The sequence below is a fragment of the Hemiscyllium ocellatum genome, chromosome 31 (assembly GCF_020745735.1).
Source record: "Hemiscyllium ocellatum isolate sHemOce1 chromosome 31, sHemOce1.pat.X.cur, whole genome shotgun sequence".
NCBI classification, from domain to species: Eukaryota; Metazoa; Chordata; class Chondrichthyes; order Orectolobiformes; family Hemiscylliidae; genus Hemiscyllium; species Hemiscyllium ocellatum.
In genome coordinates this window covers 20,138,213-20,159,340 of record NC_083431.1, presented here as the reverse complement: position 1 = coordinate 20,159,340, position 21,128 = coordinate 20,138,213, and the positions used below count along the sequence as shown (strand labels likewise).

At 41.4% G+C, this 21,128-nt stretch overlaps 1 protein-coding gene across 2 annotated transcripts in view; it reads left to right on the top strand.

Annotated features, from left to right (window-relative positions):
- Positions 1–21,128, top strand: part of LOC132830295 (coronin-6-like) — a 241,913-nt gene that overhangs the window by 196,347 nt on the left and 24,438 nt on the right. For both annotated transcript variants that reach the window (XM_060847872.1, XM_060847871.1), the window contains exons 4-5: positions 8,743–8,872; positions 17,702–17,883. In XM_060847872.1, the coding sequence (XP_060703855.1) occupies positions 8,743–8,872; positions 17,702–17,883 (312 nt within the window). The remainder of the gene's footprint in view (positions 1–8,742; positions 8,873–17,701; positions 17,884–21,128) is intronic.

The window sequence follows — 21,128 nt, the reverse complement described above, 5'->3', positions numbered from 1 at the left end:
TTCCTAAATTAGCAAGTCTCATTTTGAAATCATAATGTCATAATCCTAGATAATGTCAGTATCCTGGAGATAAGTTGGTCAGATCAGAGACAATCAGAAGGGAGAGAGCTGAAGTGTAAGCATTGTCTTAGTACAACATATGAAGTTAGGCAATATCAGAATTAATGCAATTTGACGAGTCAGTGTTATAGTGCCTGGTCCATAGGCACCAGTTTTCATTTCTCAATCTTCTGTTTTCTGACTCATTATTTATGCGACTGTGCCACTGGGCCCATTTTTCTGAGAAACGAGTGACACGTGAGGCAGATGTGCAGAATTAAGATGTGGGCACCAGGCAGATGAAGAGCCTCTGGCCTTGGTCATTAATGACTGGGTCAGACAGCAGAGACAAGCACGGGAACTGCAAGCGGGTTAGCAGGGAGTGAACCGGAACGAGGGATGGAGGAGTCCGAACAGTACTGGCCCTGACATGCAGACACCTGGCTGCCTCCCTGGGCAGGTTCCTGACCAACCATGGAGACCCAGGTGCAGCTAACACTCATTGTCCTTCAGAAATGAATCGCACAGGCTGTAGCTATGTGTGCTCAGCATCAAGGGCCATGCCAAAGCTGGAGGAGTGAGCTCGACCTTTATCCAGCACCTCTCTCGGGGAGATAGGGTCAAAGGGGAGGAGTATGGCATCATCAACACAGAAAAATCTTCTCAGGACCCTCCAGAATTAGTCAGCAGCTCCACAAATACCCTGGGTATCATTCCAGTGGATTCAGCAGGACAGGCTGATCAGCCTATAGCAGGAGATTGTCAGAAAGGCCGGGGCCTCCGGGCCTAAATGGGACAAATGCCCAAGTTTTTCTGATCAACAGGGCTATCGCCAGAGTGGGCTCCCTCTATCCCAGCTACGGAAGTCAGTCATGCACTTAGACAAAGTGGGAGGCAGAGGAGGAAGAAAGCACACTAAGGGCAATGGTGCTGCATCATTTTAAATAATCTGTCACTTCTATTGATATATTCTCAGTTGCACTGTTAAAGTGACCACTGTGCTATAATATTCACTGTTGGACTTGGTTCAGACACACCAGTGTGAAAAGTGTGCATCCTCTTTAAATATCCGAAAGATCTAAGAAGTTGCAGTGACCAAGCATTGCTCATCTCTGGCAGGCAGTAACCTCCCGGAGTACGGATGGTCTTCGATTTCAGGAATACTTGAACCTGCAACCGGCAGAGAATGTGCTACAGCCTGACCTGCAAATATCAGGCCACACTTAAAGCCCAGCTTTTGAGTGATAGTACAGAATCAGTGACGCTTCATGTCTATGGAGGGGAAGATTCATTCTATATATCAGCATTTTAAGGGGGTGCACTGCCAGTCAAGGTTGGAAAGTATACAGTGGGCAGGTCTCATGTCCACTCTGCCTCATTTGGCTAGACCACTGAATGAAGCACTGCCTCTTGCAGGTTCAACATTGCCCTGGAGGATAATAAAATAATTCAGGGCAACTGTGTGCACGCTGAACCTTTACCAACGATGGAAATATCAAAAGGGGATTCCTCAGGATTCCCATCAACCTGGTGATTATCAGAAGAGACCTCACCACACATCACTCAAGCAGAGTAGGGATATGAGATCTAAGAGTTACCTTGCTTTAGTGCTATGTAATATTAGTGCTGTCTCATAGTTACATGACCATTAGGGGAAAAGCAGCAATGTGTCGATACTTTAAATTGGGATTACTCAAAGAAATCAGGTGTGTAATCACATAGGTAACAAAACATTTATTCAGTGACAGTAAAGCAAAATTAACAAGATCCACAAAAATAGAAAGTCAACATGTCCTCTATGTTATGGTCCCAGCTAATGTTACTCCTGCATAACTCTGATCCCTTCCAGAATGAAATCGAGCTTGATAGATTGTATTTTGCTTTTAAATATGAAACTGAAAAATAAAGCACACAACTCTGCAGATTCATAGAATCCTTACAGTATGGAAGCAGGCCATTCAGCCTATCAAGTCCACACCAACCCTCCGAAGAGTATCCCAGCCTGTAACCGTTCATTTCCCATGGCTAATCCACCTAACCTGCACATCCCTGGACACTATGGGGCAATGTAGTATGGCCAATCCACCCTAACCTGCACATCCCTGGTTAATATGGGGCAATTTAGCATGGCCAATCCACCCTAACCTGCACACCTTTGGACTGTGAGAGGAAATCCACATGTACACAGGGAGAATGTGCAAATTCCACACAGACAGTTGCCCGAGGGTAGAATCGGACCCAGGTCCCTGGCGCTGTGAGGCAGCAGCACTAACCACTGAGCCACTGCGCCATCCCATTGGATTTTAACAACAGAACAGAAATCTACTGTGCAAAATAGAAATAACAAAACGATCCAAGCTAATTACATGTTTCATCCTCAGCAAACCTTTTCTCAACTAAATTCGCCATTTTACCCATTTAACCTTTCCCCTTGAAATGCTTGCTCCTTCAATGCATCATTATGGTTTGTTCCACATTCTCACCACTCGTTCATGCTTGGAGGCGTATGCTCTGTCTGCCAGTAGCTAGCCCTGAGTGGCCTGAGGGCCTTGGAAAGTGGTAGGAACCGATGAGTTCTCTCCCATTGTAACAGTCACTGGGAGCTCCCAGGATATCTGGCGCACCGCTCCAAAATTCAGCATCAATGGTCAGATATGATTTGGACATTAATGGAATGGAAACCTTTTCCATTCACAAACTCTGGTGATAAGGTGCTCTCAAAAGAGGGTGGATGCAGTTGACAGTACCCTGCGTTTGAGAAATGCCAGTGATACTGGCAAATCCCAGTTGCCTTGACTCTCACCGTCATGAACGAAGGGTAGAAAAAGGTGACACCTCAACAAAGTGGTCTCCAAGTTGCATTTCTGTGCCGAGGATTGTGAGATGTTTCACAGGTCCCCAGTTATGCCCCGAAACACAAAGTTTAAAACAAAAACAGCAAGCGACTCACAAAGGGTAATTAAAAGGACGAGGTCATCAGAAAGGCAGAGATGAGCAAAAGGAGTCAAAAATGTTCCTGCTATTACTCCATTGCTGCTGGAGGGTCAGAGGCTGTATTCGCGATAAGAGAAAGATTGCAGGGAAGGGGTTTGGGTGCAATCTCCATTCAGAGTACTTAAAATAAGATTCTGTGGGAACATACGATGAATGGGGAGGTGGGGGGGGGGGTCCAAAACCTCAGGCTATAGGTTTAAAGTGAGGGGGGACACATTTAAAAGGAACCTAAGGGACAATGTTTTTACTCAGAGGGTGGTGCATGTATGGAATGAGCTGCCAGAGGAAGTGCTGGAGGCTGGTACAATTACAACATTTAAAAACCATCCAGATGGGTATATGAATGGGAAGGGTTTAAGACGGGTTTGGGCCATGTGCTGGCAAATGGGACTAGATTTATTTAGGATATCAGGTCAGCATGGACAGGTTGGAGTGAAGGGTTTGTTTCCGTGCTGTATATCTCTACATAGACTGTGGCCATAGTGTCAGTGCAAAGCCTGGGATTGATGCTATAGCTGCAGTATCAACCAGGATTTTGGGGTTTTTCAAGGTTTGCGAGGCTGCCTGGAAGAGCTAGTTCTGCCTGGATTTTAACACCTGATGAAGTGCAGCTCCAGTAATGGTGTAGAATTGTTACTTTGTACTAATGTTAGCAAAGAAAGTAGAAGTCATAAGAAAGCCTTTGCCATGTAAATTTACGACAAATGTCTAGAACGTAATTAAACATATTGTACCAATAATGAACAGCAACTAATAACTATTTTTAGCAATTTTAAAAAAACAAAGATGGTGCTTTTCTGGTGCAGTAATTTAAAATAAAAACTTAAAGATATGTCCATCTAACCTGTTCCCATATTCCCAAAAGAAATGAACTGAAATGTGAAAATAGCTAATTATCTATAATGGAAATATGACCAATATCAATGTACATACTGTTACTAATTAATATAATTTACTGAATTTTCAGAATTTTATTTGATAATAAATTCCCCATGTAAGTCTTTCAGGAAGGGAGTCAATGGATTCCAAATCTTCTCAGTAGAAAGAGTAATGTGATCATGGAAATTAAACAGATCATTGCTGTAGTTGTATGTCACTAATGTGGTAATCCAGAGAAGAGAACAGGGGTTGTTTAGCTCAGTTGGTTTTGCAGTGCAGAATAATGCCTACAGCACGGGTTCAACTCCTGCACCCATTGAGGTCACTATGAATATCCCACCTTTTCAGCCTCAGTCCCTCACCTGAGGCATGGTGAACCTCAGGTTAAACCATAATTGGTCATCTCTCTCTAATGAAAGAGGAGCCCTCTGGTTTGGGAGGGCTATGGTCAGACTTTACTCTTGCCTTTCTAAGTAAAAACAATGACTGCAGATGCTGGAAACCAGATTCTGGAGTAAAGTGGTGCTGGAAAGGCACAGCAGTTCAGGCAGCATCCGAGGAGCAGGGAAATCCGAGGCCCAGGTTAATGCTGTGGAGACCATGTGTTTAAATCCCATGGCTGGTGGGTTTTAAATGCAATTAATAAAATTTTGAATTTAAAAAAAATTCAGTCCTAATTATCACAATCACATCATCAATTGCTGGAACCCCCATCAGGTTTACAATTGTCTTTTAAGGAAGGAGAGCTCTTGTCCTTATTTGGTCTGGTCAATTTTATGACTCCAACACTGTCCATGCAAGACACTCAGTTCTGGGACAGTTGCTTTGTGAGTGAAGCCCATTTCCCATCAAAGAATGAAAAATGTGGGAAAAGCTATTTGGCATGGATCCATTCTGCTATTCCAACTATTCAGAAATTGCTTTTAATTACAAGAACATCTTTTGCTTCATTATAAAATTAGCTGAAAGCCTCATGTATCAGGGAAACAACAGGTTTGGAAGGGTCTGGATCAATGAAACATTTCGCTTTGTAAATCCATCTGCTATTCCATAGTTAAATGTAAAATAATGTCAAGTGAGACAGGAAGCAGTAAACATACCCAATAAAATGGTGTGTAATACTGGGGAGAGGAAAATGATTGAATATGATTACTGCGCATTCACTAAAAGCTTGCAATCAATATATCATCAGTAAATCTAATCCAATAATATGGCATTAAACAATTGAGTAAATAAAGTTATTTCTGCATATCACTGCTGAGACAACAGTTATAATATTGTTCACATTCTTTTAGGCACCATTCTTTGTAATGATGTATTGATGGACAGGAGTAAATTCAGGAAAATCAAAGAAACTTGCAGAGCTAGTTTTCAATAAGGACAAGATGATCAGTGATGTAGATCCAAGATGTTGACAGGCATAGCTGCTATAGACTTGATTTGACGCTGACTGATGGTACTGAACAGAAATGCATGGGTTTAAAATTTAAAAAGCCTCATTTTTTGGAAGAAATAATAGTGTAATTGTAATGTCACTGATCCAGTAATCCAATGGGCCTGACTAATGCCCTGGGGAAATGAGTTAAAATCCCACCATGGCAGCTGGTGGAAATTACATTACAAAAAGCTAGATTCATTAATAGTGTGTGAAGTCAGTCAGCATCAAATTGCTTGCTTAAGTTGACAGCAGCTTTAGCTTTCAGCATCTTGCCATCAAATGTTGTCAAAATAAAACATCTGGCTTACTAATGTCCTCTAAGGAAAGAGATCTGCTGCTCTTATTTGGTCTAGGCTACATGTAACTCCAGACCCACATAATCATAACTGTCAGGGCAAGGCCAATCAGGGTAGAGCAATGAATGCTGGCCTTTTACGCATGTGTGTAGAATGAACTGCCAACGGAAGTGGTGGAAGCTGATCGAAATGCCTTTTAAATGTTTTAATTGTATGGGTATAGAATAGGAAGGATTTGGAGGGATATGGGCCAAGTGCTGGCAAACGGGACTAGATTAGGTTAGGATATCTAGTTGGCATGGCTAAGTTGAACTGAAGGGTCTGTTCCATGCTATACATTTTTATGTCTCTATGACCACCCCCCCCCCCCCCCCACCCCCACCCCCCACATCCCAGAAAAGAACAAAATAAATTGAAATTAGATTTCTGTGAAAACTGTTATTCTACCAGCACTGGTACTTATAGGGCAGACTATAAAGAGAAACATTAACGCTCTCTCACTTAAATCTTCAAAAACATTGCCTGAGGTTTGGCCTGAAACTGGATTAGAATATTCCAGCTAGGTTTGAGATGGTTACTCTGATTATTAAAGACTGTAGAAGATGTTTGTTTCTGTGTGATTGAGGTCAGGAGGCAGTGTTACCTATTGGTGGTTTGCTTGAAGCTGATAGGTAGAGTTGAAAGATCAATAATTTTGTTTGAATATTTTTGGTGATCTAGCAATATTTTAACCCACTTTCCTTCAGTTTAATTTGCTCAGATGAATTAAAGATCAAGTAGACTGTACCTGTATTGTGTAACATTATGGACATGGGTGATCAAGTTGTGAACATTCTCTCGGTAAGTTTTATGACAGCAGGTAATTGATCTCAGCGAAGGCAGTTTCACATTGGGAAAAGGAGACATTTAGGAGTGGTAGTGGGATACCATCACATTATGATTTGTCAATACAAAATGAACTCTGGTATAGATATTGGAGGGGAACTCCTTGTCATTTAGATTAGATTAGACTTTTAGATTAGATTAGATTAGACTTACAGTGTGGAAACAGGCCCTTCGGCCCAACAAGTCCACACCGACCCGCCGAAGCGAAACCCACCCATACCCCTACATTTACCCCTTACCTAACACTACGGGCAATTTACTAGACGTTACAATTGTAACATTGGTGTGAAGCAGTTTCCCTGAACGTCAACTTGGAAGATTTAATACAAATCCTGAGTTTTGCCCCAATTTAATTCTAGTGAAGGGAGCATGTTCAGTTTGTTCGTCAATTCAGGCTCTAAGTATGGATTTATGCCACAATTTTGCAGGAGTAGTGTAGATCAAAACTTCTTCATTTAGTTGACTGGACAGTTAATTTGAAGATTGATGCCAATTATGTGGGTTCAATTCCCGCACCAGCTGACGGTATCGCGAAAGACTTGGAGACCGTAAGGACTGCAGATGCTGGACGCCACCGTCAATAGGTGTGAAGCTGGAAAAGCACAGTGGATCAGACAGCATCTCAGGAGCAGGAAGATCAACGTTTCGGGGCGAAACCTTTTGGGAGGTTTCAACCTAAAAAATTGACTTTGCTGCTCCTCAGATGCTGTTTGACCAGCTGTACTTTTCCAGCTTCACATCTATTGACTTTGCCATGAAGGATTGTCCTTCCCAACCTCTCCCCTCACCTAAGATGTGGTAACTCTCAGGTTAAATCACCACCAGTTGTCTCTCACTTATGAGAGCAGTCCTATGGTCCGGCAAGACCGTAATGAGTCTAGATTCGAGTGGTGCTCAACAAGCATAGCAGGTTAGGTCACATTCGAGGAGCAGGAAAATTGAAATTTCAGGCAAAAGCCCTTCATCAGGAATGAGGCAGGGAGCCTCCAGGGTGAAGAGATAAATGGGAGGGGTGTGGGGCTGGGGTGAAGGTAGCCAAGAGTACAATAGGTGGATGGAGGTAGGGATGAAGGTGATAAGTCGGAGAGAGGGTGGAACGGATAGGTGGGCAGGAAGATTGGCAGGTAAGACAGGTCATGAGGATGGTGCTGAGCTGGCAGGTTGGAACTGGGGTAAGGTGGGGGGAGGGGAAATGAGGAAACTGGTGAAGTCCACATTGATGTCCTGGGATTGAAGGGTCCCGAGGCGGAAGATGAGGCATTCTTCCTCCAGGCGTCAAGTGGTGAGGAAGTGGCAGTGGAGGAGGCCCAGGACCTGCATGTCCTCGGCAGAGTGGGGTGGGGAGTTGACATGTTCAAACCCCACTGGGTGGTGGGGTTGATTGGTGTGGGTGTCCATAATAAACTCACTTCACTCTCACTTTGGTGTAAATACAATTTAGAACAAGATACAGCGAGAAGGACATTGTGGTTCATGTTGTTTTTCCAGATTACTGAGGTAGTTTGAGCCAGATCATCATGTACGTTAGCCTGATCATGTAAAAGCACAGGTAGTCCAGTGACCCTACAGAAATTATCGTTGTCGCTTAACAAACACGATTGGTGAAATGCAGCTGAAGCATTCGACAAAGCTCCTCCAAGAACACCTTCCAAACCCACAGCCACTTCCATCTAGAAGGACAAGGGCAGCAGAGACATGGGAACACCGTCAGCTACAAGTTCCCTTCCAAGCCACTCACCATTCTGCCTTGGAAATATATCGCTGTTCCTTTAATGTTGTGGAGGCTGAAATCCTGAAACTCCCTCTCTGACAGCATTGGGTACAAGAGGACAACTTAGCGCCACCTTCTAGAGGAAAAGTAGGGAGAGGCAATTAACATTCGCCGAGTTAGGAAAGCCACCAGCTACCGAAAGAATATTTTTTAAAAATCTCAAGATGTATTGCAAATGTTACAAGTTGCAGAGTGTGTTCTGAATATAACTGGAAGAAACAATCATTTTGAGTAAGTTTTTTCATACTCAAGGTGTGATAAGATGTCGGTTTGTTGTTTGGTGTCCGTAAGTAATTAATAAACTCAAAAGTTGTTTGATTGTTTGCTTAGTCATAGATTGAGCACTGAGATTGAGCCAAATTCAACAAATAGCCCAGCTGCTCAAAAAATGTCAGTGAACTATTTCTAACCAGCCTTGTTTTGCATTCACCTTCTCACAGGTTTGGCAGATCCCAGATCATGTAGCACTCCGGTCTATAACAGACCCCATTGTTGTCTTGGAGGGGCACTCGAAGAGAGTCGGGATTATCACATGGCATCCAACTGCCCGGAACATTTTACTTAGTGCAGGTAATATCATCATTGTGGACTGTTTTGTTCAAGCCGTGACACATTAAAATCACCAGTGGATGGTGGAAGTGGCCGTTACCTTAAAGTTGTGGTGATCCATTCTTATTTAACACCTTCAAAAAGTGGGAAGTTTACAGCATTTGAAATTATTCAAGCCAGATATTTTTGTTCCTCCCCTTGCCTAGCAGATACTTTTTACATAATGCCTGTTGTCGCCCCATAAGGAGGAAATGAAGATTGCTTCACATAGTTCATGATGTATACAAAGAGCTTCTCCCAAGTTAATTCTATTTCCTAGGCAGTATTAACAATTGGATTTAGCCTGCACCCCAGGAGGATGGGAAGTGGTTTTTCAAACCAAAGAAACCAATTTGCAATGAGAGTCCTTTAGTGCTGCTATTGTAGCCTGCTATCAGTCAGTGACTCAATGACAAGTACACTGATATCGCAGTGGCCCGTTATCAAAGCACTGAATCATTGTGCACAATTTTAATCCACACAAAAAACAAAATCAGACAGGTTTGGCTCAGACTTTGTTCAAATATTATCTGATTCCCAAACTAGCCTTCCACTTCTGGTTTTAACAGAGTGGGTTCTGGTGAATAGACAGACAACTTGCCTGTCGGAGCTGGTTTGCCAATTTAATTATTAGAAAACTTTTACATGTTCAGCTCACTGGTCTGCCTGTCTTGTTGTGCTTTTCAAAAAAAAAGATAGTTGATGGGTTTATCAACTTTTTCAATACTTCTTCTGTTTCTAATTATTCAGTTAAAATACTGGCATGGACATCATTAGTATCACGAACGTCCTTATTGAGGCTCTCGTGGTTGTTTTTTTTCTTGTCTACTTTTAATCGTTTTTAGTCATCACTGTAAATGAAATGTCTGCTTTCTTTCATATTTATCAATTCCTCACACCCCCATTGCACCATAGAAATGTTATTTGCAAGTTGCTTGTAAAGTTTAATGAGTGTTGGATGGTTAATTAAGGACAGAAACCAGCAAAGTGACTCATTGCAGCTGTTCAGTTAAGTAGATGCATCAATAGAGGAGGTAAGTGTCATTTCAGAGAACAGAAGAGTTGTCAATTCAAATGTGAATTTAGCAGCCCTGATTAATTCAGAGATACTGTCATTTATTAGGATATGTATTTCTCTGCATTTTGCCAGGAATTGTTGCCATTTCTTTTGAAAATATTATAAATCCTCTGTTTTGAAGTGTCCTGAAGCAGCAACTGATACTGATGCACACTGAGATAGAGAACATGCTGAGGTGCAGTTGCTTGAATTCACATCTACAAATACTAGACAGATACTCACTGTTCGCTTTTGGTGATCAGCAATGATTTCGAAAGACTTGCATTGGTGCTGATGTATTCATTAAGCCATGTGATATATTGATATGAGCTCTGTGATGTTTGAATAATCATGTTTCAAAGTGTGAAGACATTGGAACTCTACCATGTTTAATTCCTGCTGGCTGCTTGTTCATGGTCCAGACTGCACTAGAATTGTAACTACTGGATCTGTAATATATTGTATAATTCTCAGGCGCAGCTGTGGAATGCTCCTTACCAAAATACCTACACACATGCACTTCAATTCCTAGCTCTAATATATATTGACATATATAAAATATATAAATAACAATGCCAACGTGGAGTATCTTTGCCTTTGTTGGGACTATCCTTATGCAAGTTTGCTTCATGCTAGGCTAGCAAATGTAAACAATAGCTCAATTACAATTGTATTTTGTTTCCTAATGAGTAATTAACAGAGGAAAAGTAACAACAATTTTTTTCCACAACTTCTTCAAGCAAGTTGAGGTCACAACATTTTTTTTTGACCTTCTGATCGCCACCAATAAAACAGCGACGTAGCCCACTGAATATTTACAAGTAAAGCCCATTACAGGAAATGCAACCCATCAAAGGTGAGGGGCATAGTGAAGGGCCTAAATCAAAATGGGGTTGGAGGGGGAAATAAGACATTGTATGCCCCGCAGTGCCCACCTCCATCTATAGGCACTGAGAGATCACAGTATTATGCAATCAAATTACTTTCAATGGTCAACAATTATTATCTTCTCCATAGGTGAACTAACTTGCTAGACAAACTTAATCAATGAAATACGGTGATTTTCTGGAGGAAACAGCGTGGATCTTTATTAGGTCACCTGCTCAAAATGGCTTTGAGTTATAAAAATGAGCATTTTAGTGACCAACATGCGCTGTAAACTGCAATCAAATTTCATAATGCAGCAAAGATGTAGCCCCCATAGTATTGTCAAATTTGCATAAGGGTAGCATAATTGGACTCCCAAAGGCATTGCCATAAAATGCACCGTCACCATGACAATATGCAATGGCAAAACAAGAACCACTTGCATTCTTATATTACATAATAGTCACAAGACAGGAACAAGCCAATCAGCCCAACAGATCCCTATGAGTGTTTATACTGCTCCAAACCTCCTCCACCCTCTCCAGGTTTTTCTTCTGCACCTTTCTCCCTCTTGTGTTTTCCAGATTCAGTAAAATTGCACTACATCTGTTGTCCCAATTACTCTCTCTGGATCCGAATTCTACATTCTAACCCGTCTAAACCTTCTATTCCTCGCTTCTAGTTCTAGTTTCCTCTTTGCCACCTCTAGATTATGAACCTTTTCACAATTTTAATGGCTTCTGTGAGGCTATCCCTCAGTCTTCTCACTTCTAAGGAGCTCCATCATGTTCAATCTATCATATAGTGCCTTTAATGATCATCACAAGCTGTGTGGCAGAAGTGTAAAGAAGGCAATGAAATCCATGCCCAAGACAATGCAGGAAGTATTAGAGGATTATAAATGTGATCAAAGAAGTGAATTTTGAGAAAGGATCTTCAAGGAGAGTAACTTCTTACCTTATCCATAAAAGTTCTGTGAGATTTTTTTTATCCTCCTGAGCAGGTAAACCTGGTCCCTTTTTTCACTGATTTGAGGCATAGTACATCTAATAATGGAGCACTCTATTTGTGCAGGAGTGGGTCAGCTTTGTTGGCTAGAGTATGGCACTGAGTAATGCTGATGGAGAGGGCTCATTCCCTATACTTCCTATATTAGGAAGTACATGGAGGCCCTGACTTACACCACACCTTGTAGAGCGGTGCGCTTTAACCATTCATCTCTCTACAATGAGAGAGATGCCTATGCTCCTTTGTAGAATGTGGCGATAGTGATTGGAACCAGATTGACCTCATTGATTACGAGGTCATTGATTGGGGTTGTTAACCTGAGCCAATCAGGAAAACCCTGGCTGACCTCAGTTGAGAATTGACTCTGAGTTGGTTGGCCACAGCCTGTATATGGTGCACTAGTGAATGGTGACTTGGTGATGGGATACCGACCTCTGTGCAGTTATTTCAGGGAATAATTACCTTTATGTGCTCCCTCTGTACTGCATTGCATTGTCAACCTAAATTATATATTCATATACTGGAGATGTTGGACCCTTAACCTTTCATTGCTCAGATTGGAATGTGTTATTGCTGGGAGGGGCTGACTCTTATTATTTATAGTAAAAGTGACTTAAAAATAATTTTCAAACTGGATTGTCAATCTTGATTTGGGGTGGAGGAGGCTAGTGAGAATCATTCTCACTGTATTAATAGCAATGATTGCTTTGTAAATTGATTATCAATAAAATTTACAGGATATGGTTGCAAAATAATTGCTCGTCAAAAACATTATTGAAAGGAGAAAAACCAAAACCCTTCCAAAATTTGTTACTCATTTTCTATGAAGAGACTTATATCAACATTGATCTAAAATCCCCAGTTTTATTCTAAAGTACTGAGTAGGGAAATGTTTGTCATTCATTTAAGTTTCTACAATTCTACTTTTTAATGTGCAAAATATATGACAAGCCTTTGGAAAGTGTGTTTCTTGAAAGCTGCTTTAGAATTGAGAATATGTTGGGTGACCTTATAGTTTGGAATTATTAAGAACTGAATGGAAAACAGTGCAAATTCATTCACCTGACAAGCATTATAGTTATAAATTGTCAAGGCTTCTCTGCACCATTCACAAGACTATTTTAAAATCTGAGAAAAAAAATTAACCCTGTTCCTTAAAGTGTGATTAAATTGCAAATTTTACTGTAAACTATATAATTTTATTTTGAAAAATTAAAGGATGAATCCCAAATGCCTCTAGATGTTCCATGACAGCTGTGAGCAATATATTCCAAGAGACAAGTGAAGCGTAATCTATGCTTTTGTAACTGTATTACATAAATGGTGTCTGAATAAAGAGAATGAGAAAAATGCTACCACATGCACATATAATGCTCATGTACAGACCTGCAAGTTTACTCATGTTCATTAAAACCTTCTTAGGATCAAGTTCTTCCAAGTTGGCTAACAAATTTTCATCTCATTTTGCATATGCAGGAATGAGCAAACAAATAGTTATTCTTAACATGACAGTCAGTCCACGTGTTAGGAGAACCTTCAGCAGCAGTATATTGACCATAAGATTACAGAGGCCGGCCTGATCTCCTGCTGTCACTCCTGAAGGAATTGGCTGCTTTCAGCTATTTGATTGGGCCATTCAACCCATTGATTTGGTTCTGCCATCCAACAGGACTGGGTTCAAGTCCCATCCATGCCATCATAACATATTCAAGCAGGTTGATTAACAACTGCACAACATCCCTTAGGTCACCCTTGAGTTCAATGTATTTTGTACACGAAGGTTAGCCTGATATTTTTTAAAATAATTTTTAAGGATATATATTTCTTGTGTGATTTTACCACAATCCACTTTGCCAATTGTAAGTACAAGAATAAAATGTGTCTCTTTAAAACGGGGTGCAGATTTCCCTCTTAAGTTCCCCATGTTGCTTCTGGGGGGTGTGACAGGAAACTTCCCCTTTCCTTTGAACCCTAAATGTTTCTCCGGCGGTGACACGACCACACTCATTAAAACTGAGCTAACAGTGGCAAAATGATATTCAGCAAATTTCCCCATCATTTTAAAAATAACACCGGGTGCAATTACGAGACTTTGGTTCATTGTTGTTAAGACAGTGAAAGCAGCTTTAGAAATGTGAGAAGGCATCTTTGCTCCATTATTTGTAAATAAAACACACCTTCTGTCTCCACCCCCTCCAACCACCACAACGAGTTGAAGCAGGCCTTGTAACTTTCTCTCATCTGATCTGGTCCCTCCATTTCCACAGTTCTAGTTTTCCCACTGTTTTATTCAATGTGAGGCAATGGAAATAGTGCCAGTGGCTCACTAACTCCATGTTATCGAATGGTAAGATCAATCAGGGCCATGATTGAACAAAATGGTGAGCAACTTCTAAGACCTGCCATGATTTGCTCAACCTCTGCCCTGATTAACCATCCTTTTGTCTGTCTAACCTGCTTTCTCTCTCCCTGGGCTTCATCTCCCCTATCTACTTGCTCCTAGTTGCCTCCATCTCTGCCATCTATATAAATACCAATTCTGAATAAGGGTCACTGGACTCGAAACATTAACTCTACTTTCTCTCTCCACAGAAGCTGCTAGACCCGAGTTTCTCTGGCAATTTCTGATTTTGATCCAAATTAATGAAATCAGGCCACGTAGTTTTGACCTGTGCTTTTATCTCGATGTATAAAAATCTGGGAACTAGTTTATCGGCTTCTCAGTTGGGGAAAAAGCAGCGTGTGACAGTTGCATCATACATCTCTGTAAGACATGGGACCACAGAGTCATGGAGATGTACAGCATGGAAACAGACCCTTCAGTCCAACCCATCCATGCCAACCAGATATCTCAACCCAATCTAGTCCCACCTGCCAGCACCCGGCCCATATCCCTCCAAACCCTTCCTCAAAGGAAAGTGTTCATATGTGGATGTTGACGAGGCTGTGTTCAGGTTTGTGTTTGGGATGTTTTCCATGCTGGAGTAATGTGTCAGCATCTGCTTCTTCAGTTCCCCAATACTAACTGGGGAGAGATTTGCTGGCATTTAGGGCAATGCGTTTACTGCCACTAAAAATTTTCTATCCTTCAAGTGCAAGACATGGTCAGAAAAAAAGGTAGACAGGGAATGAAGTATGAACCACTTCAACAAACACTCCCTTGGGCTTCTCTAAAGCTCTGTCAGCTGTGTGAAAATGGATTGAGAACTATGATAAGAAGAAGAGCCAAGAGGAAAGGAGTGCTTTGCCAATGCCAGTACTCAGGAGTAAGTGGCAGATGTATTCTGACATAAACCTGATTTGGGTTGGAAACAGTGTCCTTTCATGATTGTGCTCCTTTGAGACCACTGCTGTTTGTGAGCTCCACCTGTTACATCCAGCAACTGACATCCAAACAGACTGGGACAAGGAGCTGCAGGGGGTTTTTCTTTGCTCCCCTGACAGCTGCTGGGACACATTAGACCGGATTCAAATCTAGGAAGAAACGTACTTTGAGGAAATATATAAAAGTACCCCCAACTTTGCTATTCAAATCCTACGTTTACAACAGAATCCCTTTTACAGATTCAAATCTATGTTTAGTCTAGTTTTAGTGATAAATTGAACAATCTATCCAGCTAAGAATTGTTATTCGACCTTTCAGAAGTAGTCACTTAAGTGACGAAGGAATCTAAAAGTTTAAAACTTTTCTGCAAAATTGCAGTTGATGCAATTGCAACTGTAAGTGTTATATACAAATTTGTGTTAGCCAGAAATATTGAGGGATATGCCGAAAAAGCAGATGTTTGGAGTTAGATTAAATATCTGCAACAATCTCGTTGAATGGCAGAGTGTGCTCAAGGGCTGAGCTGCCTATTCATGTGTTTTTATATTTCTGCTTGAGGGACAACTTTTTCACACAGAGAGAGGTGTGTGGACGAAAACAGCAGCCAGAGAAGTGGTAGAGGCAAGTACAGTTAAAACATTTAAAAGATATTTGGACAGGTACGTGGATAAGAAAGTTCAGAGGATATGGGCCAAACACAGGCAAATGGGACTCGATCAGTTTAGGAAACCTGGTCAGCATGGCCACGTTGGGTCAAACGGCCTGTTTCCATGCTGTATCACCCTACAACTTGAGACAAAATGCAGAAAAGCCCATACATTTGAAAGCACTAACTAGGTTTGTCCTCTTTTAAGATTGCATCTTTCTTCCGGCTGTGCACTTCATGTAAACTGAGTATATGCTGAAACTGCAGGCAAATAGTCATAGCTATCTCTACTAGTGCCACCCATCGCCATGCAGTCAGTTGTTGAAGTAAAGTCTCACTATTCATCACTTTCTCTTTCATGAACTTGTTTATCCAAGCAAAATCGTGTTCCCGATTGCCTGTTGTGCCTCAAACATTAACTTTACCATGTTTTTAAGTCATATGAATATATTACTGTGTTAGCCAACAGAAGATGTCCAAAAGAAAGAAACAAAACTGCCAAAATGCAGCGAAAAAGAATGGATGCTGTCCTCCAGACGGAGCACCACCTAGTGACGAGGGAATGGACTCTGCAGGCCCACTTTTTTTGGTGGGGAGAAATAGTCATTTAGACAGTATGGCTGGAACTAACCTAATTGACTCCTATTGATAAAAATGCTCATGTTTGCAATTTTGACAGGTGGTTTGGTTTTGCAGGAACATGAGCCTTGCAAATGACAGGGTTACACTTGTATCAGTATTGATAGTATGTTAATTATATTGTTAACATAAACAGATGAAGGATGCTGTTTAATTAAATACCCTACGCAATTAAAAAGCAAGACTGCCGGGACACAAGACGTCAGACAGGAAACAAGTATATGTAACGCTGGATTCTGTACATAAACCATATCAATATCAAGAAAAGTAGTTCACCAGTTGGTTTAGGATTGAATTAACGCGCAAAGTTACAATACTGTGTGTGTTTACATCCTGGGTTTTGAAAGTGCTCCTTGTCCACAGCTTATAAAAAAAATCAGCTAAGGAAAGTTACAGATGATTTCCCCTCTTTCCTGCCAGCCTTGCCTCCTTTAACTTGAGTTGGCATGTCAAATCATAATCAGTAACCATGGCACCAAACATGCCAAACTGGTCCTGATTTCTGTGCAAGTCAAATATACAGTTACGGTTAACTCCATCTGCCATTGTGTGAATTGAGACACATCTTTGTAAGTAGGGGAAGATTTCATCTGACGCACTCATACCGCACACTCATAAATTAGAGCCTCACCAAAGCAAAATATTGCGGATGCTGGAAATGTGAAATAAAAGAGAAAATACTGGAGAAACTCAGCCAGTCTGGCAGCACCAGCGGTGGAAAAAAACAGAATTAACATTTTGAGTCTGATGTGACTCTTTTGCAGAATGAACGGTATTTTAGTCTTTTGTTTTCACTTGCTTAACTTATATTTGAAATACACTGCCATTTCATCGATCACCTTCATGCATTTCCATGTTTATTCCAGCTCTTTCAAATCGTATCACGAATTTTACAATCATTGTGTATTGACTCTTATGTTGAGTGCTGTTTCCCAACCATTATCTTAATAGCTACAGCTGTCTTCAAATATATCTAATTCTCTGGCACATTTTGCTGCTGCTCTACAGCAAATCTATAGGCCCTGACTGTTTCTTGTAGCCAGTAACTGGGCTCTGATGTGCTTTTGAAACAAAGGGGATCAGGATGCAAATGGTGTTGCAGTACCTTTAAAAATTCCTGTTTTCTAAGGAATCAGTTTGCTTAAGAATTGAGAGGAGACAACAGATGAAATTAACACACAAGCAATTTATTTTGTTTTAAAGATTTGGTGTTTCACAAGCCGATGCTGTGTACTGATCTTTTACTTTACCTGGTTGTGTCTGTTGCAGGCAGTGATAATATGATCATTATTTGGAATGTGGGGACTGGGGAGCCCCTGATAACTCTCGATGACCTACACACTGACCTGATTTACAATGTCTGCTGGAACCGCAATGGCAGCCTCATCTGCACCACCTGCAAGGACAAGAAAGTGCGCGTCATTGATCCGAGGGAGCAGCGCATCGTTGCTGTAAGGTTTTCCACTGGCTTGGGACATGCGGGTGCTGCATGAAATATGAAGTTCCAGTATTTGATTGCATCTATTGAGCCTTTACTCAAATCCATATTAAATGCCTCATTTGGCAAGCCCACCAATGCTATAATGAACTGTGATGTCCTAATTGGAAAAGGCATTGTCATTATTGAGCAAAGGTCCTGCAGCCTTCAGATAACCACTTGAAGCTAGTACAGAACATTGAACTAATACTGGGAAATTGCTTGATGCAATGACAAAACAGTTAAATGAAGGCAGATAAGACTTGAGAGATTGAACTGGCTGGTTTTGTCCCCAGTGGAGAGTGTCACATAAATCTCTATGTGAATCTTCAGTCCAGCTGAATTATGTGAAGTAATTGGACGCTTGGAATGTAATAATATGTCAGAGCAATGGATTTGATTACTCTCTGTTTTAATCCTAATCTGAAAGATGCTGCTGAAGAGAAATGCTGATCAAGGGCTGTACAGCAGCCCACGTGAGATCCAGGATCAACCCAATTTAGTATGACCATGTAAAACTCTCAGTCAGTGTATTGAAGCAGTCCTGGGAAAAGAAGAGAAGTTTAAGTGCGCTTTGAAGCTCACAGCCGTATGGGTCTGTTGAAGACCAGGCTTTCCAATCTACAAGTTTCAGTTGAAGTCTGCTTTGCTATTGAGCAGATTGGAAATATCCAGTTACAAGCCAGGCTGCTGTACCTGTGGCTATGGTGTTGGTTAAGGGCCATTGAATAGTTCCTGCAAGCAAACCTGCAGATTTCTAGTCAAAAATGTTTTGATTTCTGATGTAGCGTGATGTGCATCCCATTGACATTCCTCAGAATTCAACAATTTGGCACCACCATTGCGATCATTATGTCACAATCCTAAGATGTGGAGGTTAGGTGAATTGGTCATGCTAAATTACCCGTAGAGTTAGGTGCATTAGTTAGGGGGAATGGGCCTTTGGAGTGTCAGTGTGGAGTATTTGGGCCGAAGGGCCTGCTTCCACTCTGTAGGGAATCTAATCTAATTATGATGAGGCTGATCTGCATTTTCTTGGTGTTGGGTATTGATAGCAGATTAAATGGCATGCATTATTTAAGTTTTAAATTTTAATGTTTACAAAGAAATCTGTGGGGAGTGGAGCTAAGTTATTTATATTTTTGGCGATGGAAGAAAAGCCTGCATTAACTTAATGACTTGCCTTGCCCTCAGCACATTCCGAAACACTTCCAAAGCAAGCCAAACATTTGAAATGCAGTCACTATTGATCAGGAGGCACAAATGGCACTTTATGTGCCAAAAGATGTTGGTTGAGGTATTAAAGGACAATCAACATTGGAGTATTCTATATTCTCCCTTGAACAGTGCCAGGGAGAATGGGATTGAGAAACAGATTAACTATGATCAAACGGCAGAGCAGACTCAATGCCTCGAATGGCCTAAGTCTGTCCTGTCTTTTCTGACCTAAGCAGATCCTTTAGATCCACATGGGCAGATGAAAGGACTTACTTTAGCATTTTATCCAAAGCATAGCATTTGACAATGCAACACTCCCCATTGTTATGAATGAGATAACGAGAATCCAGAGAAAGTACATTCCTGTCAGGGTGAAAGGCTGGTAGGTATAGGGAATGCTGGATGACTAAAGAAATTGAGGGTTTGGTTTTGAGAAAGAAGGAAGCATATGTCAGGTACAGACAGGATAGATCGAGTGAATCCTTAGAAGAGTATAAAGGCAGTAGGAGTGTATTTAAGAGGGAAATCAGGAGGGTAGAAAGGGGACAAGAGATAACTTTGGCAAATAGAATTCAGGAGAATCCAAAGGGTTTTTACAAATACATTAAGGACAAAAGGGTAACTAGGGAGAGAAATCGGCCCCTGAAAGATCAGCAAGGCAGCTTTTGTATAGAGTTGCAGAAAACGGGGGAGATACTAAACGAGTATTTTGCATCAGTATTTACTGTGGAAAAGGATATGGAAGATATAGAATATAGGGAAATAGGTGGTGACACCTTGCAAAATGTCCATATTACAGAGGAGGAAGTGCTGGATGTCTTGAAATGCATAAAGGTGGATAAATCCCCAGGACCTGATCAGGTGTACCCTAAAACTCTGTGGGGAGCTAGAGAAGTGATTGCCGGGCCTCTTGCTGAGATATTTGTATCATCGATAATCACAGGTGAGATGCTGGAAGACTGAAGGTTGCCTAACGTGGCACTACTTTTTAAGAAGGGTGATAAGGACAAGCCAGGGAACTATAGACTAGTGAGACTGATGGTGGTCATGGGCAAGTTGTTGGAGGGAATCCTGAGGGACAGGATGTACATGTATTTGGAAAGGCAAGGATTGATTAGGGATAGTCAACATGGCTTTGTATGTGGGAAATCATGCCTCACAAACTTGATTGAGCTTTTTGAAGAAGTAATGAAAAGGATTGATGAGGGCAGAGCAGTGGACATAATCTATATGTACTTCAGTAAGGCGTTCGAGAAGGTTCCCCATGGGAGACTGGTTACTAAGGTTAAATCTCATGGAATACAAGGAGAACTAGCCATTTGGATACAGAACTGGCTCAAAGGTAGAAGAGGATTGATGAGGGCAGAGTAGTAGATGTGATCTATGTGAACTTCAGTAAGGTGTTCGACAAGTTCCCCATAGAAGACTAGTGAGCAAAGTTAGATCTCACGGAATACAGGGAGATTGTTGGATACAGAACTGGCTCAATGGTGGAGGGCTGTTTTTCAGACTGGAGGCCTGTGACCAGTGGAGTGCCACAAGCATCAGTGCTGGGCCCTCTACTTTTTGTCATTTACATAAATGATTTGGATGTGAGCATAAGAGGTACAGTTAGTAAGTTTGCAGATGACACCAAAATTGGAGGTGTAGTGGACAGTGAAGAAGGTTACCTCTAATTACAACAGGATCTTGACCAGAAGGGCTAATGGGCTGAGAAGTGGCAGATGGAGTTTAATTCAGATAAATGCGAGGTACTGCATTTTAGGAAAGCAAATCTTAGCAGGACTAAGACACTTAATGGTAAGGTCCAAGGGAGTGCTGCTGAACAAAGAGATCTTGGAGTGCAGGTTCATAACTCCTTGAAAGTGGAGTCACAGGTAGATAGGATAGTGAAGAAAGTGTTTGGTATGCTTTCTTTTATTGGTCAGAGTATTGAGTACAGGGTTGGGAGGTCATGTTGCGGCTGTACAGGACATTAGTTGGGCCACTGTTGGAATATTG